Here is a 24,569-nt window from a genome sequence, read left to right as displayed (position 1 = left end):
TATTGTGCTAGGACTGGATTAGAAGTAGTTTCCGCAGAAAACATAAATTTTCGGGCAAATGTTTCTCACTAAGTCAATTATCAAAAATCCGCAGCTTCACAGATCCTGAAATTTTTAACGTGGAATTAAAAGGTCCTACTTTCACAACTGCAAAATAAGGAAAAATAAATCAAAGATAAAGAAAAGGATTGGTTAATTAGAAAAATTACATATATATATACGTAGATACGTATATATGTAGATACACAGGATAAAAAACTCCATAAAAACAGGATAAAATAACATACACAGTTTGTATCCAAGGCCTTTACCAGGTAGTTGGCCCCTATCCCTCGGAAGATCAAGGTATTTACCAATAATGGAACCAGTATATACTCAACAATATTTTACATTGATCTTAATTCCTATTCTATTAAAGGACATTTATATGTGGGTCTGTAATTTGTGTCCGTCCCCCTTAGCTTAGCACCGTAATGTACCGATCACTAGCGGGAAATCCCGATTCGTTAGTAAATGTCTCGTGGTGGTCAGGTGTATTCTTATTATATCATTATAAAGTATATATATCGAAATGTATGTGAAATATATATTAGTAATATATTTTTTACTTCCTTGTACGAAGTAAGGGAAGTATTGTGATTGCGAAAAATGTCGGTTTTCAGAGTTCAATGGAATTTTTGACCATCCTTTAATCCATTTTGACTAGTTTTGGCGTGATATCTGTACGTATGTATCTCGCATAACTCAAAAACGATTAGCTGTAAGATGCTGAAATTTTAGTCTTTTGTAACATCTAGCTGTTCACCTCCCCTTTTGATTGCAATCGACTGAACACCAAAAGTGTCCAAAAAAGCTCAAAATCCAAAGAAATTTTGATTTTGGACTTTTTCTTATCTGTAGTAAGCCCTCATTGAGAGATTTTCATTGATATATCATAAGCGTTACTTATTTTCATTGGTTCCAGAGTTATAGCCAAATAAAATTTGAATTAATGAAATATTTGGACTTACAAGGGAAATGTACATCATTTCAAATCAGAATTCATCTCCTTTTTTTAATTTTTTTTTTAATTTAAATATATTGATTAATTAATAATTATTAACCTCTGATTGTAAAAAAAATTGCGATAAGTAAAAATTCAACAGCAATAAAAAAAATAATAAAAAATATATAAATATCAGAAGTTATTAATGAAATAAAATTTTATGTACTTTTCATTTTAAAAGAATGTGTATATATAATTTAATAGGCGTACAAGGAAGTCATATGGTGTCTACATCTTTTTTTTTATATATGTGATTGTTTTTCTTCATAAAATAATCAACTATAACAAAAAATTAGGCACCGGAATGTACCGATCACTAGCGGAAAATCCCAATTAGTTAGTATCAATTTCCATAGTTAAATTTTAAATTTAACTTTTGTTATATAAATTTTCATGATTCAAAAAAAATATTTTTACACAAGAGGTAATGAATTTTGGATACCTAATAATCCCATTCCAAGACGTTGCCCGCCAGGAGGACCTACCTGTGGAGGGGATACCTATGGCACGTCTCTGCAGCTAATATTCTGTAATAAATACATCTATTTCTGTAGAAGTAAAATGCCTTCTAATAATAGATTTAAGTTTCCTGAAGGATCCCAACCATTCCTGTAGATGTATAGGGCATGGAAGTTTTACTAAATTCTAATTTCTACTAAATTAAAAAATCTATAAGAAATTAAAAATCTATAAGTTAGTATTTTGGGGTACATTTTATTTAGCTCGTGAATTTAACATACGATTTGAAATATATATTCCAGAAGGAAAAATAAACTGACCCGCACTTCAACTCAGAATGTTTGTCTGAAGATACACCTATAGTGTTGTATAAATGGTTTTTAAAGCAACCGATTGTAGTACTTTTAACCTGTTGTTTTTACTGGTTACTAAATATAGAAATTAGGTGTAGAAAAACGTGAACTTAACTTAATAACTTACAAAATACGATTTTTTGAAAGATTAATATCTATAAGTAAATTTAAAGTGATTTTGAAATTATTCTCTCCTAGATACCTAATTGATAGCTCGTGGTGAAACTCAAGCCAAATTTCGTTTTCATATTATTTAAAAAAAAAACTGAAATTAAAAGAGTTTTTGAGTTTCTTTTCGCAATTTTATATATATATATATCTTAAAATAAAATTTACCATATATTTTGCGGTGCATAATAATGAAATACTTATGCTTACACAATTATATTACTGTAATACTTTTAATAATAATTTACCAATAGTTGGTTTAATTTTTATAAAGTGTAGAATTTATTATCTTTCTCTCCATTTAAGTCTCTTTTTCTTTCCCTCTTTGTACTCTTTTATTACATTTTATGCTCTAATTGTAGTTCTTAATATTATTACATACATCGTATAACTTATAAGCGATATAAAACCACTCATTACTTAAGAACTAAGAATTTTTTTTTTTTTTTTTTTTTTTTTAGTTAAACTTGAGTGACAGTTTAACTTAACAAATTAAGGGGTTACTTTGTAACCAACGTTTTAGTGGTTAAATCAGAACTAATTTGAATTTAGCATCTGTAAGATAAAAGATTTCAAATGGATACTATTATTATTTTTTTATAAAAGTATAAAAACTAAATGTGGGCGTTACTACGAGGTCTTTAGTAATCCTTGAATTGTCTTTAAAAGTATACCTTCACTTAATGTAATATACTTGATAATACAGTATTTGTTGGCTTACAGCCTAAACCGTTTTCCTTCTTTTTTTTTTTAATTCAGATACTTGCTAAATAATTTTTTTACATGCAAATCAAACATGAAACTTGTTTGTTAAAAAATTCGTAATTTTATTTTTAAAATTTTCATTATAACGTTTTTGTTTCTCTTTATTTTCTGGTTTAATCCTTTAACAAATTGCTATAACTACACTCTTCTGCTACTTAAGTAATTTTATATTGTAAGCAGGTCTTTTTTATTTTTGTGGACACTTGGTAAAAGTAACATGTACATTGAATACTTTTTTATTTAATCAAAGTTTTAAAATGCAGTATTTAAATTTTGTATTTTAAATCTGATTAATTAAATTAACGCATAATTTATAGTTCTTCTAAACATTAGACTTTGATTTAACTGGCTAGAAGGATTTTTAATTTAATTTCTATTGCTCTGATTTTTTTAATTTTAATATCTGGAAATTTTATAAAATTTACAGTATTTTAGTGTAAAAGGGTTCAGGTGTAATAACAACTTTAAAATTTTTATTATCATTTCTGAGATAGTTATCCGTTGAGATTTAAATAACTTTTTTATGTATGGGGTATGAGATAGAGAACAAATAAAAGTAATTTCATTTCCTTGTAAAAATCTAGACCTTTACAATGATTCACTTCTAGGAAATTTTTTTTAAGCTTTTTAAGATTTTTCTAATCCCTTTTCTGTCTTCTTATATTATTGTTATAAAAGATAAATGCCCCCCTCCACCAAACAAAGGACGTATTAAAATTAATTTCTTTCTAATTTCCGATTGAATATTTGACATTTTTTATTTTTTTTTCTTGAATGCTCTTCACGCATCTGTTTATTTTATTTTGATATTTTTCCGGAATAATTTATTTTTCCTTGTTTACTCTATCCTCCGATTTAAAATTTGTCTCACCATTATCTTATTATTCTTAAATTTTATACTTTTATTACGACTGATTAACTATTAATTTTATTGCTCTGAATTCATCCTATATCATTATTTAAGTAATATATGATTAATACAACCCTTTAAATATCCGCGATAAGGCGGTGCGTCCTCCTACTCTTGGTGGACACATCCCACCTAGGTATAGGTGGGTATATCGCGGATATAAAGCCGTGGGTCAGTCGGAGGGTGGCTTGGAGGTTTGGTGAGCTGAATTGCTCACGCAATTCCTGACCAGCCATGGGATCTTCCGCGCCTACCTGTGAAGTAGGAGGAGGGCGGATAACCCCTACTGCCCTTACTGCGGCGACCCGGATACCCCAGAACACGTGTTGCTCTGGAGCCTGCACTGGGATGAATACCGGCTGGCTTGCTCGGCAATTACCGGACCGCCCAGCGTGAATAATATCTTCACCACCATGTTGCGGAGCCCCAACAGTTTTGGGTTCGTGGCGAGGGTTCTTCACGAGAAGAATTGGGAGACTCGGGGATGAGGGATAGCCCTCTGCGGAGCTGCCGTTTGGACGTGGTTGCACGAGTGGGCGGTAGCGATGAGTAACGGGGGCTCTCGCACTCCCGAGCGAAAAAGACGGTGGGGATGCCCCACTCCGGGTGTCCCCGTTAGATGCATTAGCATAAAAGCCGAGTCCCGGCTCCCGGAGTAGGGATCCAAGGACGGCATAGCCGGCCCTGGTGGATCCTACTCTGGGGGTTTGAAGCGGGCGCAAAGTAAGATCCGACCGGCGGGCCGAGACGCGAGGGCCCGTTAGAGTAAAGGACACTCCCCCTGGGCCGTTTAATACTTAACTGCAGGATTTGGCCCGTGGTAGAAGAAAAAAACACTTTTGAATATATAGAAAGTTTTCATCTAAAAGATAAAGTAAATTAAAGCAAAAATTCTTTAATGGCCGTTCAGGAGGTCATTCTGAACTTAAGTAATATAGAAAAACTCCATTCATTTTATAAATAACTTTCAATTAAAACAGTAGAAAATTTTATTTTTCAAAGTTATTTTATGTAATTTTAACAATTAAAAATTTATTTTGTTTTTATTTATTAATAGAATATACTGAATAATTCAGAGATAAAGTTTAATTTAATAGTTTTCATAAACTTGTTATAAATTTTTATTTGCCGACATAAAGATTCAACATCAATAAAGAATAATAATAAACTTATTATATTTTAATACTTCCTGTAAAAAAATTGTTTACGACTTATTTATAACTTCAATATAGAAGCTGATTGTAAATAAAGGAATTCAGCAAAAAAAGAAATATTATGCATATTTATTTGTTTGTACTTCTAAATATTTATTTGTTTATGCTGCTAAATCCTATTTCAGTTAAATTTAGTACATGCTTTCGTAATAGTAAAACCCCTTAGTATTACATTAAAGTAATAGTATAATCGATCTCGGGTGATATAATTTGTATTTTCGAAAAAGTTGAAGATTGTTTTTCTTGAAAAGTCAAAATATTTATGAAGCTTTCAACTACGCTAAACATTAAATCATTCTCAAGTACAATGAATAATTTACAATACACATGATACATTCTGTAGGATTATCTTGGTCAACAAGTTTCTTTTATTTAGGTCATTAATATGAGCTTTCGGACAACACTTTGTACATCATAAAATTGTTTAATTCATCAAAATGGATTTTTTCAACATATTTTAATAATTTTGTTTTCGTTGTGCAGTATTATTCTATAAAAATCCTTTGTTAAATATAGACTATAGTTGCAGAATTTCTATTCAGAAAAAAGTTGATTATTTGTGGAATATTTTTTGTTTAAAATATCGAAAATTTCATTTAACTTGAGATTATAATATATCATATTAAGTTTAGGCTAAGTAAAGTTAAAATGCAACATAAATTATATTGTACTGGTATTAATTTATCAAACCTCATTAGTTGAAAAGAATACATTTATAAAAATTCACTTATTATATTTAGATAATAACTTCGTTAAGTCGGCTTCCAGTTTAAGGAAAACTGGTTTTTTTAGCGCCACATTCTGTAACTGTTTTACATTATCGTCGATTTGGTGGTTGTTGACAATTATAATTTATTAATTTATTACCTACCCGCAATGATTGTTTTAGTTTTATCTTTAATTTCATTTTCAAGAATTTAGTCGTTTATTTTCGAATACCACAGTTGCAACGTTTACTGACGATTCTGCAATTCTTGTTGTCCACGAGGATCCGGTTACTGCATCTTGTTTTATTCAAGATTATATCTCTCTCCTCTAATCGTGGCTTACATGTTGGAAGATAAAAATAAACGAAACAAAATCGAAGCACCTTGCGTTCACCCTTCGTAGGGAACAGTAGGATCTCAAGTTTAAAAACATGTACTGGCTGATAGTACATAAATCTCGGCTTTCAGTGGAATGTAAATTATTGATTTATAAATCAGTTTTGAAGCTTGTTTGAACTTGAATTGACTTGAATTTGGACTTGAAGACGGGATTGAATTGCGGGGTACGGCATGCAGTTCCACAGTATTCTTTCTTTCTTTCTTTCCTTTCTTTGTTTCTTTCTTTCCTTTCTTTGTTTCTTTCTTTCTTTCTTTCTTTCTTTCTTTACTGTTTAGCCTCCGGTAACTACCGTTTAGATAATTCTTCAGAGGATGAATGAGGATGATATGTATGAGTGTAAATGAAGTGTAGTCTTGTACATTCTCAGTTCGACCATTCCTGAGATGTGTGGTTAATTGAAACCCAACCACCAAAGAACACCGGTATCCTCGATCTAATATTCAAATCCGTGTTAAAATAACTGGCTTTACTAGGACTTGAACGCATACACATACCCTGGTACATGAGCAATAGCCTCATGTATAATGATCATAAGTTGCATACCATTCGGCAGGAAATCTCTTTGGTCAGCCTACGTTATCAAAATCGTTTGGACCGGCATCCGAATTATTTGGCGTTCAATTTATTGGATAACATGGTCAGTGATTTTTCAAGATTGAAAACGAACAATATTCTGGGTTTGCATTATCGTTTCAATTAGGTGACTTAATGGTCTGGATGTACGAAGTGCTCTCTTCTATTTCATTTCTTTCGTTCGTTGTAATCGTTAGGTCACCAGTCGCTGGGTCTGTGACTACTTAATGTTATTTCAAATAGTTCTTATTTATTTATTTATTGTTCAATTATATTGCTGAACAGATTGTAAAGTTTCTGTGTCATTATAATAAAAAAAAAAGTTCGAATGTAATTGAATTTCGGTTTTTTAATGTTTATTTCGTATAGTATTTTGTAGCAAAAGAAATTAAAGACTAATGTCATATTAATTTGAAAAAAAAATTACAGAACATTTTTTAAAATTGTAATCGGAGGTTGCCAGTTGTAAAAAAATGTTGACATTTTCTCCTCGAGTTATTTCGTAGGGCATTAACCTAAAAAAGTCGTGCAAATATTTTTTAAGAAACGATTCAGTAGGAATAACTTAGCTAGGGTTTTATCTATAATTTATTACCTAGTTTTCCAAACTCTGATGTAGCAAAATTATATGTGTTTTGTTATCAGGATAATATATTACAAACTTTATTATCGCCTGTACTGTATGAACACGTGTATCTACCTATTTTATTTCAATATTTAACTAGTGTTGTTAAACACCTTTAATATTTCTTTATTTAATTTTTACTAATAAATTATTATTTATGGAGCTTTTTATTCTAGAATTAACCATATGTTTAAATAAGTATGTAAAAATAATTTTTCTTATGATTTCTTTTCGCTTTGTTTAATAAATTTCCGCACCTGCAAAGAATTAATTAAATCATCTAATTAAATTTACAAATTATAATTACGCATATAATTAAGTTCATAACAAAACAAGAGTATGTTGTTCTTGCGATAACATAACGTATTCTGTAAATGAATTCAAAGTCATGGAACTTCAGAAGCAGTGTGTTGTTTTAAGTTATGATTTATAAATATGATCATTTAAAATCATGTGTAAGTAACTTTTTGTTTTTTACAGAAAAGCAAAGTTTAAATTGTTGTTAATTTTCTTTGTATGAGGTAATTTTTGCTAAAATATAATACATATATACTACGATCCCCTTCGCTGCTTCGCCCGTTCTATGTAGCTACTTGGGTTTCCTGTCACGGTCAAAGTTTTTTTTTTATGTTTTTTACTCAAGTAACCGGAGGTAAGTACAACCAGTCGCGTAGCACATACAGTAACAATGGCAGTGACTGTGTTGGTGGAACCGTCTCCTAAAAAATCGAAATTAAAAAAAAAAACGAAACTGGTTATTAGATATTTCTGAATAGTTTTTGCAAGTTCAAATCTACTGAATATCTCGTTTAGTATAGTCGGAAATGTGTAATACTGTTAACCTGTTTATCTTGAGTAGTTTTTTCTGGGCGTTGATTATAAATGACTCACGACTTGTTATTTTTATATATATTAGCATCCCTGTCGCGGCTTTGCTCGCACCGTATTGTTACTTGCGTTTCCCGTCGTGGTCAGGGGATATTTAGTCAGCCATGGCTCGCTTCGTTTGCCCTTCGCGTCTAGTCAGAAGGCTCTACCCCTTGGACCCCGCTGTGTTTATTAAAGTCCTGTTTGTGAGAATAATAATGATAAATAAAAGTTTTATTTCCCATTTTTTTTTTTTTTTTTTTGTTAAAGAGGTGGGGAATCCCATTTACGGACGCCTAAGCAGTGTCGTCGGCCTCGCTAACAGGTGCCGCAAGATGTTATTAATATGCTATGTAAACCTGCGCACTACCGACTAAACCGCCACCCCTGACTACCACCCTTCCTGGAACCGCTAACGAAGTAATTCTTCTTGAAGGGGGGTTACACGCCCATTCATACACTCATACGTCAAAGTGCAATCGCATCATAATAGGAATATCAACAAAAACACATCAGTTACAGCAAAACAATAGCAAACAAGATACAGAAAACAGATTATGAAACTACGTACAAAGAAAAAAATCACACAATATATACAAATACAAGAGAAGAAAAACTCAAGAAAACAAGTCTCACAACAATATAAACATATAAACATCATCCAAAAATATAGCAAGAACATAATAATACGCCTGAAAAGAGACATTCATTAATATTATACGATCAGGGTGACAACACAACACTAAAAATGCATACATCGGACAACAGAAAATTAAAGCTGTTCAATAAAAATAAATAGAAATTAAATCTGTTCAATTCTATAAAAAAAATATCAGTACATTGTAATTCCTTCAGAACAACAGTTTGGTCAGTACAGGATCCGAAACTTTGAGTGATTTAAGAAAGTGGGTTTCAAAAGAGTCGGCTTCCATCTTAAAAATATTACTTATGACTCTATTTACCCGGCTCTTAGCGTTATCCGACAAATACCATTAGAAGGTGCCCGTATTTCGTTTCTCTTTTTTTTTTAATTTTCTAATTACTTTTATTTTAAGTTTTTTATTCATGTAACCGGAAGTAGGTGAAGCCAGTCGCGCCACACATACAATAATAGTGGCTTTACTGGTTGATCCGTGGTTTTTAGTTATTTATCTGGATTATTTTGTAGCACTAATCTAGGGAATATCTAATATAATCGGAAATTGGGTAAATTTACAATTCGAATTTTTTACCTTTCTTCACCATTTTCAAGGTCGAATTTAAAAAGAGATATTAAAAAGAAAAATATATTAAAAAAAAGAGATCAAAGAGAGATTTAATATTAAGAAATATTTTTAAAAAATAGTAAATTTAATTTTTACTCCATTTTAACCCTTTAAACTTGGAATTTCAAAAATCCTTGCTTAGTTTGCAATTCAGGTGAACGGTAGTATTCACCTGCATTGTAAGATGAACATAAATACAAATTTTCATCAATTTATTTTCAGTACTTTTTGCTGGGCGTTGATGAATGAGTCAGTCAGGACAAGTTATTTTATTAGTTAATAATATAGACAAGTTAATAAATATATTTAAATAATAATATATAATTTAAGTTAATCTTTAATGTCATAAAATTATATTTCTGATTGAAAGCTCGTTTCGCCTGTGATATTCAGAATTTTATATCGCTCCTGGTTCGTCCTTCTTTAGTAATTTTACTTCCCAAATAACAAAATTCTTCTACCTCCATAATCTTTTGCCTTCCTATTTTTATATTCAGTTGTCCATCTACATTATTTCTACTATATTTCATTACATTGATTCTGTTATTGTTTACTTTCATGCAGTAGTTCTTGCGTATAACTTCATCCATGCTATTCATTGTTTTCCTGAATTTTATTTAATCTGAGCTAGAATTACTACATCATCAGCAAATCGTAGGATCTTTATCCTTTCACCTTGCACTGTTATTATTTATAATACTGTTATAATACCAAAATATTATTTTTTTTTAATTAGTTATTTTACGTGGTAGTATAACCACGGTATTTAAAAATAAAAAAGAAATAAGAAAGTTCATTTAAAATATAACGCAACATAAATAATTTACTTTAATTTAATAGTAATTAATATGTTCATAGATACTCGCATATAATTTAAAAATATTACACGGTTCATAATATGATTAATAAAATAAAACTCAATAAATTATAATTAATTTACATAATATATATTTACACAGTAAATTAATAAAATCTTTCTGTAAAACTAAGGAAACTCAGTCCATTATTTTGTGTTTGTTACGCGCGTACATGGTATATAGTATAATAACTATTGTAATCAAAAATATTTTTGCGGTTATCAGTTACGGTTTATAGTCTAATGACTTCCAAGATAAGTTAATAATGTAAAGTGAAACTTAACTATACGTCAGTCGTTTTCTTATTTACAGCTACTACTGTTATGGTAGTGTGGTGAAAGGGTAGAAAAAAATCAGGAAAATATTTATGTAGTTATAATTCGATAGTTTCTTAGAATCAATTTCACTTTCTGAATTATTGTTGCTGATATTTATTTACGATCTAAATATTATTTAGAAAAATAAAATTTTCTTACATAATTAGGTATTTCTGATAAGGTTTATTTAAAAAAAAAAAAAATGGCTTAAATTAAATATAAAATAATTTATTTCAAAGTTTATTGTAGATGTCATTTAATAATCTTTAAGTTAATATACATAGTATTTCTAAAATGGTGAGCTGGCTATACTTTTTCGGATTCTACTTATAAAACTAACCAAAAAATATCCATAGGAAAAATGGCAATTTCTCCTTCGTTCTCATCCTGTCCACCATTTTGTTATTTTTATATAAAAATTTATATCTCAAGTTCGAATAGAGAAATCACATTAATATTTGGTAAGCTTCTTTTTAATAAAGTTTTAAAATTAGCAAAAAATCAGGAGTTAAATACCTTCAAAAATGAAAAAACTGGCGACCATGTTTATTTTTCAATTCGTTATATCTCCATAAATATAAGTTTTATCGAAATGTATGTCATTTGTTAAAATGTTAACCCTTTTATTTGAAACAAAATGATATTTTATGTTTTAAAATTGGTTAACAAATAGCCGATATAGCTGAAAATTGATGTAATTTTGTATCTGTTTTCATGTCCTTTACGTTCAATTTGATGAAATATTTATTGTTATTATTTATTGTTTATTCTAGTATTGTAAATTATTATCAAATTAAGTAATAATTTTCACACAATAATAGACCTAATAAACACAATCTAATAAAAACAACTACCTGCGGTAATCTTACGTTAATTGTTGTAGAACATTAGGAATATATTTTTTTAAATAAACAGTTAACATTTGTTAGAAGTTATAAAAGATGTTCAAAGTGTCCACCATTAGAAATTACAAAAGTCTCCAGTCTTTTTTCTGAGAGATTTTCTTAACCGTTCAAAAATTTCAGGAGTATTCCTAATTTTCTGAAATTCATTTCGGATCCTTTGTTGAAGATCCTCATTTTTGAGTATTGGAGTCGAATAAATAATATGTTTCAAATAGCCGCACAGGTAAATTTCAAGAGGATTTAAGTCAGGTGATCGGGCACTGGCTCTCGGCGGCCTATCCATTTTTCATGGAAAGCTTTTTCATTTTTCATTAACGCTTCCTTGAGGTACCACTGATTGTATAAGGAACAAATTCGTCAAAACCTCTCCACGTTTAACTTGAAAGCACCTGTATTCTTGGTAAAATTTTAGTACCGCATAGTAAACATGCCGTAAAACCTTTCTCAGTTTATAGAGTAACCCTATATGCCAGACCTTGTCAAAAGCCTGACTGACATCGAGGAAAACCGCTGAACAATACTTTTTCTCGTCTAGAGCATGATTTATAACGTTAACAATCCTGTTTGCCTATTCCACAGCAGCATGTTGCTCCCTAAACCCAAATTGGTGGCCGCAATGTGATCGTCTACGAACTGCTTCAGTCTTTTAAAAAAGAGCTTTTCATAACAGCTTAGAGACCAAAAGGAAGCAGGCCGGTAGGCCTATAAGATTACTCGGGTCTTTAACCGGTTTTGCTATCACAATTATCTGTGAAATTTTCCACGAACCAGGAAAATGACAAATTCGGAAAATAGCATTGAAAATCAAAGTAACAAAAGAAAATAAAATTAAAAAAAATTAATCGTCTCGTTTACGGTGATAAGTTCAATTTTAAAGAATTAAATATTTTTTAACTTCTAATATTTGAGCATTAATTGAAAAAATGTTTGTTCTTGCATCAGTTTGGGTCAAGGACAAATATTTTACGGAAATAAATATGTATAAACCCTAAGATTATTGTATTTTCAACGTATACGAGTATTTTAAAATTGTACATTTTTATGTTAATCTTTTTTTTCCGTTAGTTTAATAATTATAAAATGGAAGTTAGATTTTTTTTATTAGAGTAGCCTTTTCGTATACTGTTATTACCGAGATTGTTTTATTAATGTATTCAGTGCAGAAGATGTGGTTTTCTATTGTTCCCTACAAAAAGCAAACATAGATGATAGTGACACAGGTGTTATAATTCAATACTATACATGTAGGTTTGATAACTTTATCATTGATGTTAAGCAGTGTTTTAGTGTTCTTAAATCCGTTTATAAATTTTAGTCTCTGAAAATGTGATTCGGTTTTATATAAATGTTTTGTATTTCTCGTAAAATCTGTAATATTTTTTTTTCAATTTTATGATAAAAATTATTACAGTATTTTCGTGAGATTTTTTTTTAAATTAAATTTTAGAATTTTGACTTTTGATCAGGAAACTTTTATTTTGTGATTATTATCACAGATTAGAATTGTAATTTAAAAGGAAGTAGGCAGTATAGAAATATATCGCTCGAAATTTGTTTTTCTTAATGTTTTATTATAAAGATTTGTTTGTTCAGTTTTCATCTTTTTATTAGTTTTTCATTTTATGAATAATTAGATTTAATTTTTAAATTAAGATTTATTTTTTTTATAATATTGTTTTTTTGTTTGAATTAAAATATTATTCTAAAATTTTGTTGAATTTTATATAAAATGAGTGATAACTTTTTTAAATTTAACAATTTAATTAATATAAGAATTTTTATTAGATTAATTAATTTAATATTTTGAAATTTTAAAGGTTTATTCACTTATCTTATTTTACAAAATGACGTTTATTGGAACTATAAAGAAATAATAATAGTTTTGTTAAATAATTCTGTGAAAAAAGTTTACAAAGAATAATATATATAAATAGACATAAAGAACGAATGTGTCTGGAAATGATACGTTCTGTAAAAGATGCCAAGATCACGTCGATTCAGTGTTGAAGGTACTGTCAATTATTAATTATTTTTCTTCTTCATATTACTGTTATTAATTTCTCTACTCCCTCGCTTGATTGCGGTCTTAAACAGCACTGCCAGGCTACAAGTCGTAAAAATTCCATTTTGATTCTGTATTAAAGAAAGATCTGACAATGTTCTGTGTTTTGAGTATGATTAATTTCTGGAAATTTCTCTGTATTTGTGTATCGAGTGCTAAATATACTAGATGTGCTGTGCATGTGTAAGGTTTGAGGCCCGTGACTAAGATAATGAGGGGGATGATGATACCTTTTTCTTGTTTCCAGAGCGTTTTTATTTCTATCGCTAGATCGGTGTATTTGGATTTCTTTTGGTGTATTTTGTTTGGATGTTTAAGTCGTTGGGAATGGCAATGTCGTTTAAGTATGTTATTTTTCCTGTTTTGTTTTAATGGCAGGGATTGTTTTAACCATGTGAATGTCAACATCCCAGTATAATTTACATTTAGTATGAATATTGGTGTGTATTTGTAGAAGGTCTTTTCAAATGAGTTGTATGTTGTGGCTAGTGCTTGGTGAACCATTTTCTCAGCTGCGTAATGTCTGGCTGTGTATTCGTTTCTGGCTAGAGCTCTCCATCTATCATTTATGTGTTCCACTGTTTGCTTTTGTTGACGGTATCTCTTGCATGTGTAATTTGTGACAGCTGGATCACCGATTATGTATTTTTTCTAATTTCGGGTTACTACTACTTGGTCTTGGATGGGAAGTAGGATACCCTCTCTTTTGGGGAAGAGCTGACTGTCTTGTAACCAGGTGTATGATAGTTTTTTATTGATGTAGTCTTGTGTGACGTGGTATTTGTGTTTTCTAGGGGGTGGAGATTGTGCGTGTCTACTACATGGCTTGTGTGGGATTAGGCGAGGAGTGTGTAGTTTTTGTCTGCTTTTACTATAGATGTATGTAGACGGTTTTTTTTCCTATGAAAGAGATTTCTGAGTGCCTGAATTTGTTTTGTGCGAAGAGAATATATGTTTTTGATACATCTTCGGCTTCTTTTCTCTCTATGGTGATCTTTACTTGCATCTGTTGGGGTATGACATAATGTGTTCAGTAAGTTCCTGGGGACTTTCATAGAAAACATGAATGTTTTCTATATTTGAGTATGACTATTTGATGAGCCAAAGGAGTATGTGAGAACGGATATGGCAAATGTGTTGATGGCTTTGATTAAGTTTTTGAATTTAGTTTTGTTTTTAAAAGTTTAATAATCCGTTTTTAGAGTTCGTATTTGAGTTGCATTTTTACGCGCGCGCGCGCGCTTGTGTGTGTGTGTGTGTGTGTGTGTGTGTGTGTGTGCAATCAATTTTGATATTCTGATGGAAGCTTAGGTATTTATGTGTTTACATAATATATTATTATTATCATTATTATTATTATATTTGTAAAAATATATTATGTTGAGAAATAATATTTTTCTGCGTTTTTCCATTCACAACTATGGAATCTCAGTAATATGATTGTTCTTTAGTAATTGAAAAAATTCAAGCTATGTGTACAGTATTTTAATTATAGTTAGATTTTTCAGTGTTTGCGAAAATAACTTATTTACGTTAAATCTATTACTTTAAGTTCTTTTGTTCTTATGTCACAATCACATAACTGTTATTATGCATAACTTCGTTCAATTCTACTTAGTTCTAATCTTTTAATCTTAACGTATTATTCTACTACAACCTACATTTTAATTTGTTTTTTCTAAACGTAAGGTAATATTATTTCCCATTAAAACTTTTTTGTTTTAAAATTCTTCCCCCCCCCCCCCCACCAACGGCTCTTAAATCTGCACTTATGAATGAATGCCTTTTTTCGTATCTTCAAAATTAATTGTTTAATACTACATATTTTAGTTATTATTACGCTCCCGCTCACAGATAGATAATTATGTATGAATTAATTTATACCTTTGTTTAATTAACTTACTTTGGTTTAAGTAACCAAAAGTTGTTTAAGGTTTAATGAACAAAATTTTTTTCTAATGTTTTTTTTTTTTATTGTTTAATCTATTTTAAATGTGTTTACTAATTAGTGTAATAGAATTATAAAAGAATACTTTTATATAGAAACTTTCTTAATTTATACCTTGGTATCTGTTTAAAATTTTCATTATGTTAATTTCTTTATTAATAAATATTTATTTAGTTCATACTACCATAATTACTCGGAATTTCTATGACTATCTTCAAGAGATTTATGCAGTTTTTTCTTTTTAATATTTTTACGTGAAATTATTTTTAAAATTCATTCTCAAGTAGTAAATTCCCTAGTCTGAATTTTCAAAAAAGTTTCCTTATAAAGTGATTGTCATTTATTTTTTGTTAGTATTTTATCTTAAGTAATTTTTTATTAAAATGCATACTCGGTGAGTGAATCTTGAAAAAACTGTTTTATTCGATATAAAGATATTGAAAGAATTTGTTAAATATTCCTAAAAACATTATTTCAGATTAAAATTTATTGTCTTTCTTCGAACGCTTTGTTAGAAGTGACTGAAGAATCATAAATCAAACAAAAGGTTTTGTTAGCTTGAAGTTTTATTTACAAAATATGTCTTTTGTAAAAACTTTTTATCAGATTTTGTTTTGTAAAATATCTTTCTCCTTGATATATATATATATATATATATTTTTTTTTAATAAATAATAATAAGCAAAGCAAATGTGAGATTTTTTCAATAGAAGAGACCGGAACCTTTTCCAAAAGTTTAAATATTATTTCCTAAAATCGATAACCCCAACTTTTGCTTATTATATAAAAGGGAAAGATTTTCTCTAAATATTTTATTATTATGTAGCTAGATGCTACTTTTTCGTAAAAATCAGTTGGTCAGTTTTTCATGATTACTGAATTAACAGGCTAATCGAAATCAGGAGCCACGTTTTCAATTTTATATTAATCTATTGTATAGGAGTATAAGATGATATATTTTTATATAAACAGATCGTCGAAGCTATTAATTAGAAATCCACTGTTCAAGACGAGTACTCGATTGTAGCTCTTACTATTTCTATTTTATTTTTTATTGCCTTTTTTGTCGATAATTTATTCCAAAATTTTTATAAATCTCCTAGAACCAATTCATTTAATTTTACTCGTCTATTCCAAAGTAAATAAGTTAACGAATTTTTTTTGAAGCTTCTTTATTTTTTTTACCAATATTTATAAGAATTTCATCTTTCCTGTGTAAATTCATTAGCAGAACATACTACTCGTACAAGCAGAAAGCATATAATATCTTTAGATATTTTATTTTTATTATTACAAATACTAACAATTAGGGTGTATAAAAATCAAGGATGAAGTTAATAGACGAGATAAAGATTGTAAAATATAAAGGAACGATGGAAAAGGCTTGAAACGAGGATGGATGGAGTCAGCAGAGGTAGAAGGCACCTACCGCCAGGTAGAATACCAGATAATAATGCAAATCAAGTGTTTAATGTTACTCTTTACCTTCTTAACTGCCATTAATAGTATATCTCATTACACTTTATTTACGTATAACTCAATTTACTTTCCTTGGAGTTAACTTAAATGCCAATGTGTATTATTTCAATTACAATATTTATTATTCGGTGACTTAAAAAAGCTTAACTTTGGATTCAGCTGTTTATTGGATAATCCTGGAGCTACTAATCTCTCTTGCTGAATACTGCACAAAAAAAATTTGGTTGTACTAACAAAAGAATGAACTAACGACATCATATCCCACCATACATAAGAGTAACTAAATGGCTATGATAATTTTATTTTTTATTGAGATATTTTTTTTCCTTGTAATGGAGTAGTAGTAGTAGTAATAGTAGTTGCATGTGAACTTACTTTACCTTTCTGGTAGGTAGGTGATTCAGTTCCTTTGAGGACTATAGTATTCAGTCTTGCTTGAGACTAGAAATGTATTTTGTTATTTTCAGTAATAGTTTCACCGATGGGAATGTCGCTTGTGGCATTCGCATCGATGGTATCTTGGGCCGAGGCGACTGAGAGATGTCATATGCCGAGTTTTATAAGATGACCTCCGGTAAAGCCCATCATGGCAAGGTAGGAAGGGGGTAGTTGGAATGTATCTTCTCCTAGGAGATCAGGATGTAGTAATATCAGTGTTCCGTTGCTTAGCAGGTCCTTACAAAGCAATGGCTCCATTCTTTTCTATTTTCAGCTAACCTTTTTGTATGAGCATAACTTCTACTTCTGTCTAATTTAATATCATCGAGCAGTTTCAGTCTTCGTTTTTCCTCTTCCTCTCTTACCATTTACTGTACTCTCTAAGACAATCTTTAACAAACAGTCATTCCATAACTCATGTCCAATCCAATTTCTTTTTCTATCAAAGATAGAAAAAGCAACTTTTCTATCTCTCAAAACAAAATTTAAGAAATAGAAAAACTTTTAGACGGAGGTAGATCACTACTATTATATAACCTCCTCTCCTATTCTCTTTAAACCTCATTATCATTAATTCTGTCTGTCCACTTTATCTATTCCATCCTCTTCCAGATCCACATTTCCAAAACTTGTATTTTTTTCTTCCTTGCATAAAGTCCACGTCCGCCTCATATAATGCTACACTGCATACAAAATATTTCGCGAGTCTTTTTCTCAAATGTTTAGGAGTAGGATATATTCCTAAAATATCCGTTACAAGTGAAATGTATTTATCTCTTAGAAAGTAAAGAGGTAGAAATGGATCAAACAGGTGTTTTAACAAGATTTTTAATTGATATTGAATTTTTTTCAATTATTAGAGTCAAAAAGATATAATTACGAGTATTAAATAATAATCTGACGATAGGAGTACAAAGTGAAAAACATTCGTTCGTACAGTAGAATTAAGAAAATATTTGGGAGCCATTATTGTTCATCAAATACAGTTCAGTCCCTTTGACAAAACATAAATGAGTACTATAAAACACGATAAAATGATGATGAAAAATAAATTAAATCATTTATCAGTTTAATAATAAGATTTATACACTCATAAAAATCTACAAGGTAATCTATCTCGGATTCGATTCCCATTAAAGGTTTGGCTTGTCATACATACCATTCTTTTTTAACTTATATATAATTTACATGTTATAATTTTAAAATATAACTTAAAAATATATAAAAATGATTGAAAATGTTGTTTGAAGGTAGTCTAATCTTTGAAAATAATAATTCCTTTTTTTATAGATTCAGATTTATCTTGTTGATTAAAATTCTTATTAATTAAACTTTCGAATCGCTATATTTTTCTTTGCCACACGCACACTATCATCAATATTTATCTTTCTGCTTATGAATGTAAGAATTGTTTATTAAACTGTTTTAATCGTTAAGTACGAGTAGATTTGCAATCTTCTATTTTAAATATTAATATGCAAATTGCTACGTTTTTTAATATGGACTTTCCTTCCGTAGAAATAATTTTATTTCTCTCTTTTTGTAAATTAATTATGATCATATTTACTTTAATTCTATTTATTCTTATATAATTAAATGCAACTAATTTTTAATTACTTTTATGGAAGATGAAAGTTAATCCGGCTAATTCTAGGTATGAACGTTTGCGATGAGGAGAGGTGATTGCCCGTGAGTTCAACTTGATGGCATTTGCAACCTGTATGCTAACAGCGTGCAACATGTAGGACTGCATTTGGATCGCCGTCTGACGAGGAGGATTCATTCAGAGAGAAAAGAATGCAGCTTAATATTAAGTTCAGGGAGGTGTATTAGGCAGGGAGTCTCAACTGTCATTCCAACAAGGAATTGCTGTACTCAGCGGTCCTGAAACCGATTTGGACCTACGAATGCCAAGTATGGAGCACGTCAAGCGAAAGTAAAATCGAAGTCGTACAGCGATTCCAGAAAAAATTATTGAGAAATAAAACAGAAGCGCCATGGTTTGCGATAAACACTGAAATAAACTATTATCTGGGATTGCCAACCGTTCGAGAAGAGATAAGTTGATTTAGAACAATGTACAAAATGAGACTAAATAAATTTGTGAAACTGACTCGCGGTTAACCTACTGGATAACAGCGAGGTCGTTAGGTACCTAAATCGACTCCATAGATTAGATCTGTTACTTCGAAATTTGAGGTGAATCAGTGCATGATCAAAATTTTTCATTTCGTTTCGTTACTTAATTTTGTTTGTTCTTTAATTTATTTTATATTTCTTTGATTAGTTAAAATTTGTGTGATTATTAAGATTATTTCTGGGTGTTTTCTTTGCTTTTTATGTTCTGAACTTTATCAATGTTCCATGGACTTATCTTTGTATGTACTTATTTATGTTTATTATAATTTATGTATACTGTATAAGAATGTGTACATATGATACATACGTATCTACATGTCATTTGTTTTATATCCAAATTTATTTGTTTTTCCAGTAAATTGGAACCGATTGTAAATTAAACACTGCGGAAAAAACAATACTTTTTTTCGCATCATATATATATATTTTTTTTTATTTAATTATTCCGCATATAATTTTAAAATTGTTATTTCTATATATTTTACTTATAAAGAGGGATTGTAACAATCGTTTTCTTATGTGTTTGGTGCAAAAAAATTAATCAATCAATCTTCGTATGTATGTGTTTGTGAGGGTTTTTTAAATCCTAGCTAATTAATGCGTTGTGCATTTATATACAATTACTAATATTTATAAGTAATGTTACCCTGAGAATAATATTCTTATAACGTTTCTACGTGTTAGCTTTGTAGCCTACTAATTAGTGTGTTATTTTTTGCAAGGTCAATTTCAATCTAATTTTCTGTTCCTTATTTATAGGGAGGTGTTCTTTTTTTTATTATTATTCATGTAATATTGTAAAGAAAGATTGTTAAGTTTTACCCACATTTCTATGTAATTTTACTGTAATCTTAATAATCAACAGTTATTATCGTACAGATTTCTCTTGTATGAAATTAACGAAAAAATATATAGATATATTTTCTTCAGTATAAAATCTTTATTTAGAAATAAAATAAAATAAGATAACGTGGTTTTCCTTTATATTCTAAGAATGTAATTTGTTATTCAAATTAAATTGAAATTGCAAACCTAACATTGTAGTTTAAAGTTATTCTAAAAATTATTTTTAATTAATTGTTGAATTTCTATATTAATAATATAAGAAAATTTACTAATAATTTTTTAAATAAAATAAACTAAAATTTCTTTTAAGGTTTTTTTTTATAATTAATATGTTTATCACAGATTAGAGTGCGTTTATCGATGCCAGCGATTGCCAGGTATATTCAATTGCAATTCGTTTCCCTGTTTGACAAACTATTTCCCTGTTTGTTTCTTCCGTGTATGTTTATTTATCCAAGGTAGAGAACATCATTTTTTTGTATCCTTCTGTAAATCTTTAATGTGCCAAAGTAATTTACCTGCTGTATATTAAACTTATTTTTCATTTAATTGAATTTATCAATTGATTTTTTTTTTTTCATTTTATTTGGAACTATTCTTCCTTTCAAGGTATTTTTTTTGTCGTCAAATCATTCCTTACATAAAAATTTTCTCTCAGTTAAAAAATATCTTAGTCATTTATACTTCAAGTACTATAAGAAAAAGGATATTTTTATAAAAGAAAAACTTAAATTTAATTTGTCATCAACTTCAAATAATAAAAGTATTAAAAAAATTCAATAAGTATTACTTTTTCTTTTTAGTGAATATTTTTAAGTCAGTTTTATTTATTTATTTATTTTTTTTTTAATTTTTAATTTCCTGACATCATAGCTCTAGAGTTATGCTGCAAGAAGGAAAGTATGCTAATCTGTCAAAAAATGGGGTATGGGTTTTTATGTTATTATGCATGTACAGTTCTCGAAGTTTCAAGATCCAGGGACACCAAAAAACAAAAAAGTGTGGGCTTTATTTACGTGTGTTGGCTTATTTGAAGGTTTAATAAATTTTTCTGAGATAAACTGATTTTTATGAAATTTTGTACAGAGATTCGTATATATGAGGCAATTAGTTGGTAAAAATTTGGGTTCCGTTAAAGCTAAAGCCCATCAGGGTAGGAATGGAGGGGAGTGGTGTGGCGACCGGAAGCGTCACAAGGCGGGTGTCTTCCCCTATAGGATTAGGATGATAAATTTTGGGGTCAGTTTTCTAAAAATTTTGCAAACATACCCCCACTTTATAATAAGCTCAGTATATGTGTACATCCTTATTTTACCATTAAAAAATGTATTTCCCCCTTTCCCAAAAATCGAAAATCTTTTTATTCATTACATATTTTTTAACCGAGTTTTGTTTTATGTCTTTCCATGCATAATAGTTATGCAAGTGGCCCAAAAATATACTTTGGGGGGCAATATTAGGGGTGTGGGAGTCAATAAAATTTTAAAAATATCGACGTTTTGATTTTTTTTTAACTTCTTTTGGTTTATATTAACTTGTAATAATATTACAATAAAATTTTATCTTAATTCACTATCCACTTCCCAAAAATTAATTTTAGGGAACATTTTATTAGTTATAAATTTTTCATAGGATTTTTTTTTTAGTTTCTTCCATTTAACATAGTAAAAGTAGAAAAAGAAAAAGTTTCTTGAAAGGTGATTGTTGAGGTTGGGGATAATGATAATTTTATAATAAAACTACACCTAAATTACCCTCACTCAAAAAAAAATCTTAGGTAACTTTTTCTATATAGCATTTTTTACCCACTGTATAAGAATAATTAACCAATTCCAGGAAAGTATTACTACTTTGTTCTCAGCTCTTTTTTTTTTCATGGTGGCTTTCAGACAACGTACTAACAACTTCAGTTTTGTCTTCTTTGTTGTTTTTCTTTCTTCTCAGTACTTCTGCATTTTCTGCAGTACTTTCTGCATTTTGTTTGTTCTTTGCGTTCTTCGAACCATTTAATCTCCGGATTTTCTTTTCTGGTATTTTGTTTTTCAAAACTCTATAACATCATAATTTTGTTTTTTTCCTATTTTTAATATACTTTTATTTTTTCATTTTTTTAATGGAATTTTTTAAGTTGTTTTTTTTTAGCGTCTTTAATACAGTTTATTTCTATTTTTACTTTCTTGTACTAAGTAAAGGAAAATTGTGATCGCGAAAAATTTCGGTTTTCATATTTCAACGGAAATATCCATTTTGACCATCCCTGAGTCCATTTTGATTAGTTTTAGCGTGACGTTTGACGTACGTATGAATGTATCTCGCATAATTCAAAACCTATTAGCCGTAGAATGTTGAAATTTTGGTTTTAGCACTGCTTTAACATCTAGTTGTGCACCTCATCTTTTGATTGCAATTGACTAGACCAAAAGTGTCAAAAAAAGCTCAAAATTCAAACAATTTGGATCTTGGACTTTTTCTAACTGCAATAATAATCAGTTAAGTTTGAAAGCTTTTCAACAATATATCATAAGTGGTACTTATTTTCAATCATAAGTGGAGATATAGGCAAATAAATTTTAATTAGTGAAATATTTGGATCTTACAAGAGGAAGGGACATCGGTTCAAATTAGACTTAATTAAAAACTTTTTTTAATTAACTTTTTTAAATATATTTTCAATCAATCTTCCCTTTTTTTCTCTGTATGTGTTTTTTTTCTGTATTTTGGTTTATTTTATTGTTTTTTCTATGTGTTTCTAACCTTTATGGTACCTAAAATTTATTTAATCCTTTCTTATATTTTCCATTTTTGTGTTCATTTTTAAGCACCCACGCCCTTATAAACCCTCTGGTTTTATTACTGCATTATACTTTCTGCTTTCAGTCGTTTTTTATATGCTTATGTAAGGTAATTTTTATTCAAATTTTTAGAATACAGTAGATTTTTTATATTTTTGGCTGATTTCCATTAATTCAATATTTTTTCATTCTTTCTGAAATTTCTTTTTTCTTCCTTTCTTGTAAAATTTTCACGTCTCTTTTCGGGTTTGGTTTTTCTTGGAATTTTTTAGTATTTTATTTGGTTTTTATCTTTTAGTAATTTTTTGAGGTAAATTCTACTTTCAGTTATTTAATATTTAATTTATTTAAACCTTTTGGATTTTTTAACCATTTCCTCTTAGTTTTTCTATTTTTGAAGAATTCAAACATATTTTTTTTATCAGTCCATAATTTTTCATTTAAAGATATGAATATAGAAACTATTTTCCCTTTTTTCATGGTTTCTGAGAGTTTTTCAAATGTTAGATCGCAGGATTTTATTGGTGATTAATTTTTCTTTAAATAATTTAAGGGATAAAAAATATTTCCTTAAAGTTAAAGAAAAACTTTAAATTTACTCAATACGAGAGTAGTTGCATGTGAAAAAATTTTCACACATTTAGCATACGACAAGCTCCATCTTCTTTCAATTCCAGCAATATTTTGGTCATCCCTTGCCGTAAGAGTTGGACATACCAAAAATTGTTTCAGACAAATGTTTTAGGTATTGTTTAGACGTTTAGAGGACTAACGACCACTTTAAATCGATTCGATACTGTGCCTATTAAGGAAGGTATGAGCATTTTTTGTAGTCGAAACCTCATTTTTTCAACCCCCTGGGCCAATGGTTGGTGATATAAAAAAATTTTACTTAGATAATTTTTAGGCCCTTATCCAGAAAATAGTGAGAACTTTAAACGAATTCGATATTTTATTTAATAAGAAAGTTAAACGATTTTTTTTTTTAAAAAGCCCCCCCTTACCATGGTTCGATTCTGGTCTAACGAACTCAACCGATATTTTGGGACGTGTTATTTTTAAGGATCAATTTGAAAGTGATTAGCGCAAAATTACGGCAGTTTTCGTGTCCATAAGAAAGTGAAATACATATATATATATATATATATATATAAATGTATATATAAACTTTGAGCTGAGGGTGGTTTTGTGGGTCTGGAGATGTGAAACGCGAAGATATATATAGATATTTTTTCGGAAGTCGACCTATTTGCAACACGAAAAAGTAGCTGCAAGGAGTCCATTGGATTAACCACCTTAAATATAACTTGTACAACATGAAATATTATACTAGTAACTTTTCCTCTACAAATTAAACAGAACTGTAGAAATTATCCCTTCTCAAAACTTTTTTTTTACATTATAAATTTACACCTTTTTATATAATTAATCTCAA

At 29.2% G+C, this 24,569-nt stretch overlaps 1 protein-coding gene across 4 annotated transcripts in view; it reads left to right on the top strand.

Moving 5' to 3' along the window:
* LOC142328581 (UNC93-like protein) overlaps positions 1-24,569 on the top strand; it is a 302,554-nt gene that overhangs the window by 115,450 nt on the left and 162,535 nt on the right. Inside the window, exon 1 of one of the 4 annotated variants that reach the window (XM_075372348.1) lies at positions 13,251-13,439. The exons of 2 other annotated variants lie outside the window; for them this stretch is intronic. In XM_075372348.1, the coding sequence (XP_075228463.1) occupies positions 13,409-13,439 (31 nt within the window). In that variant the 5' untranslated portion in view covers positions 13,251-13,408. Of the gene's footprint in view, positions 1-13,250; positions 13,440-19,536; positions 19,557-24,569 lie in introns of those variants that run through there. One more of the 4 variants, XM_075372351.1, reaches the window with a different exon arrangement.

The sequence above is a fragment of the Lycorma delicatula genome, chromosome 8 (assembly GCF_047948215.1).
Source record: "Lycorma delicatula isolate Av1 chromosome 8, ASM4794821v1, whole genome shotgun sequence".
NCBI lineage: Eukaryota > Metazoa > Arthropoda > Insecta > Hemiptera > Fulgoridae > Lycorma > Lycorma delicatula.
Note: the sequence above shows the minus strand (reverse complement) of the source record. Positions and strands in the feature narration are given on the sequence as shown.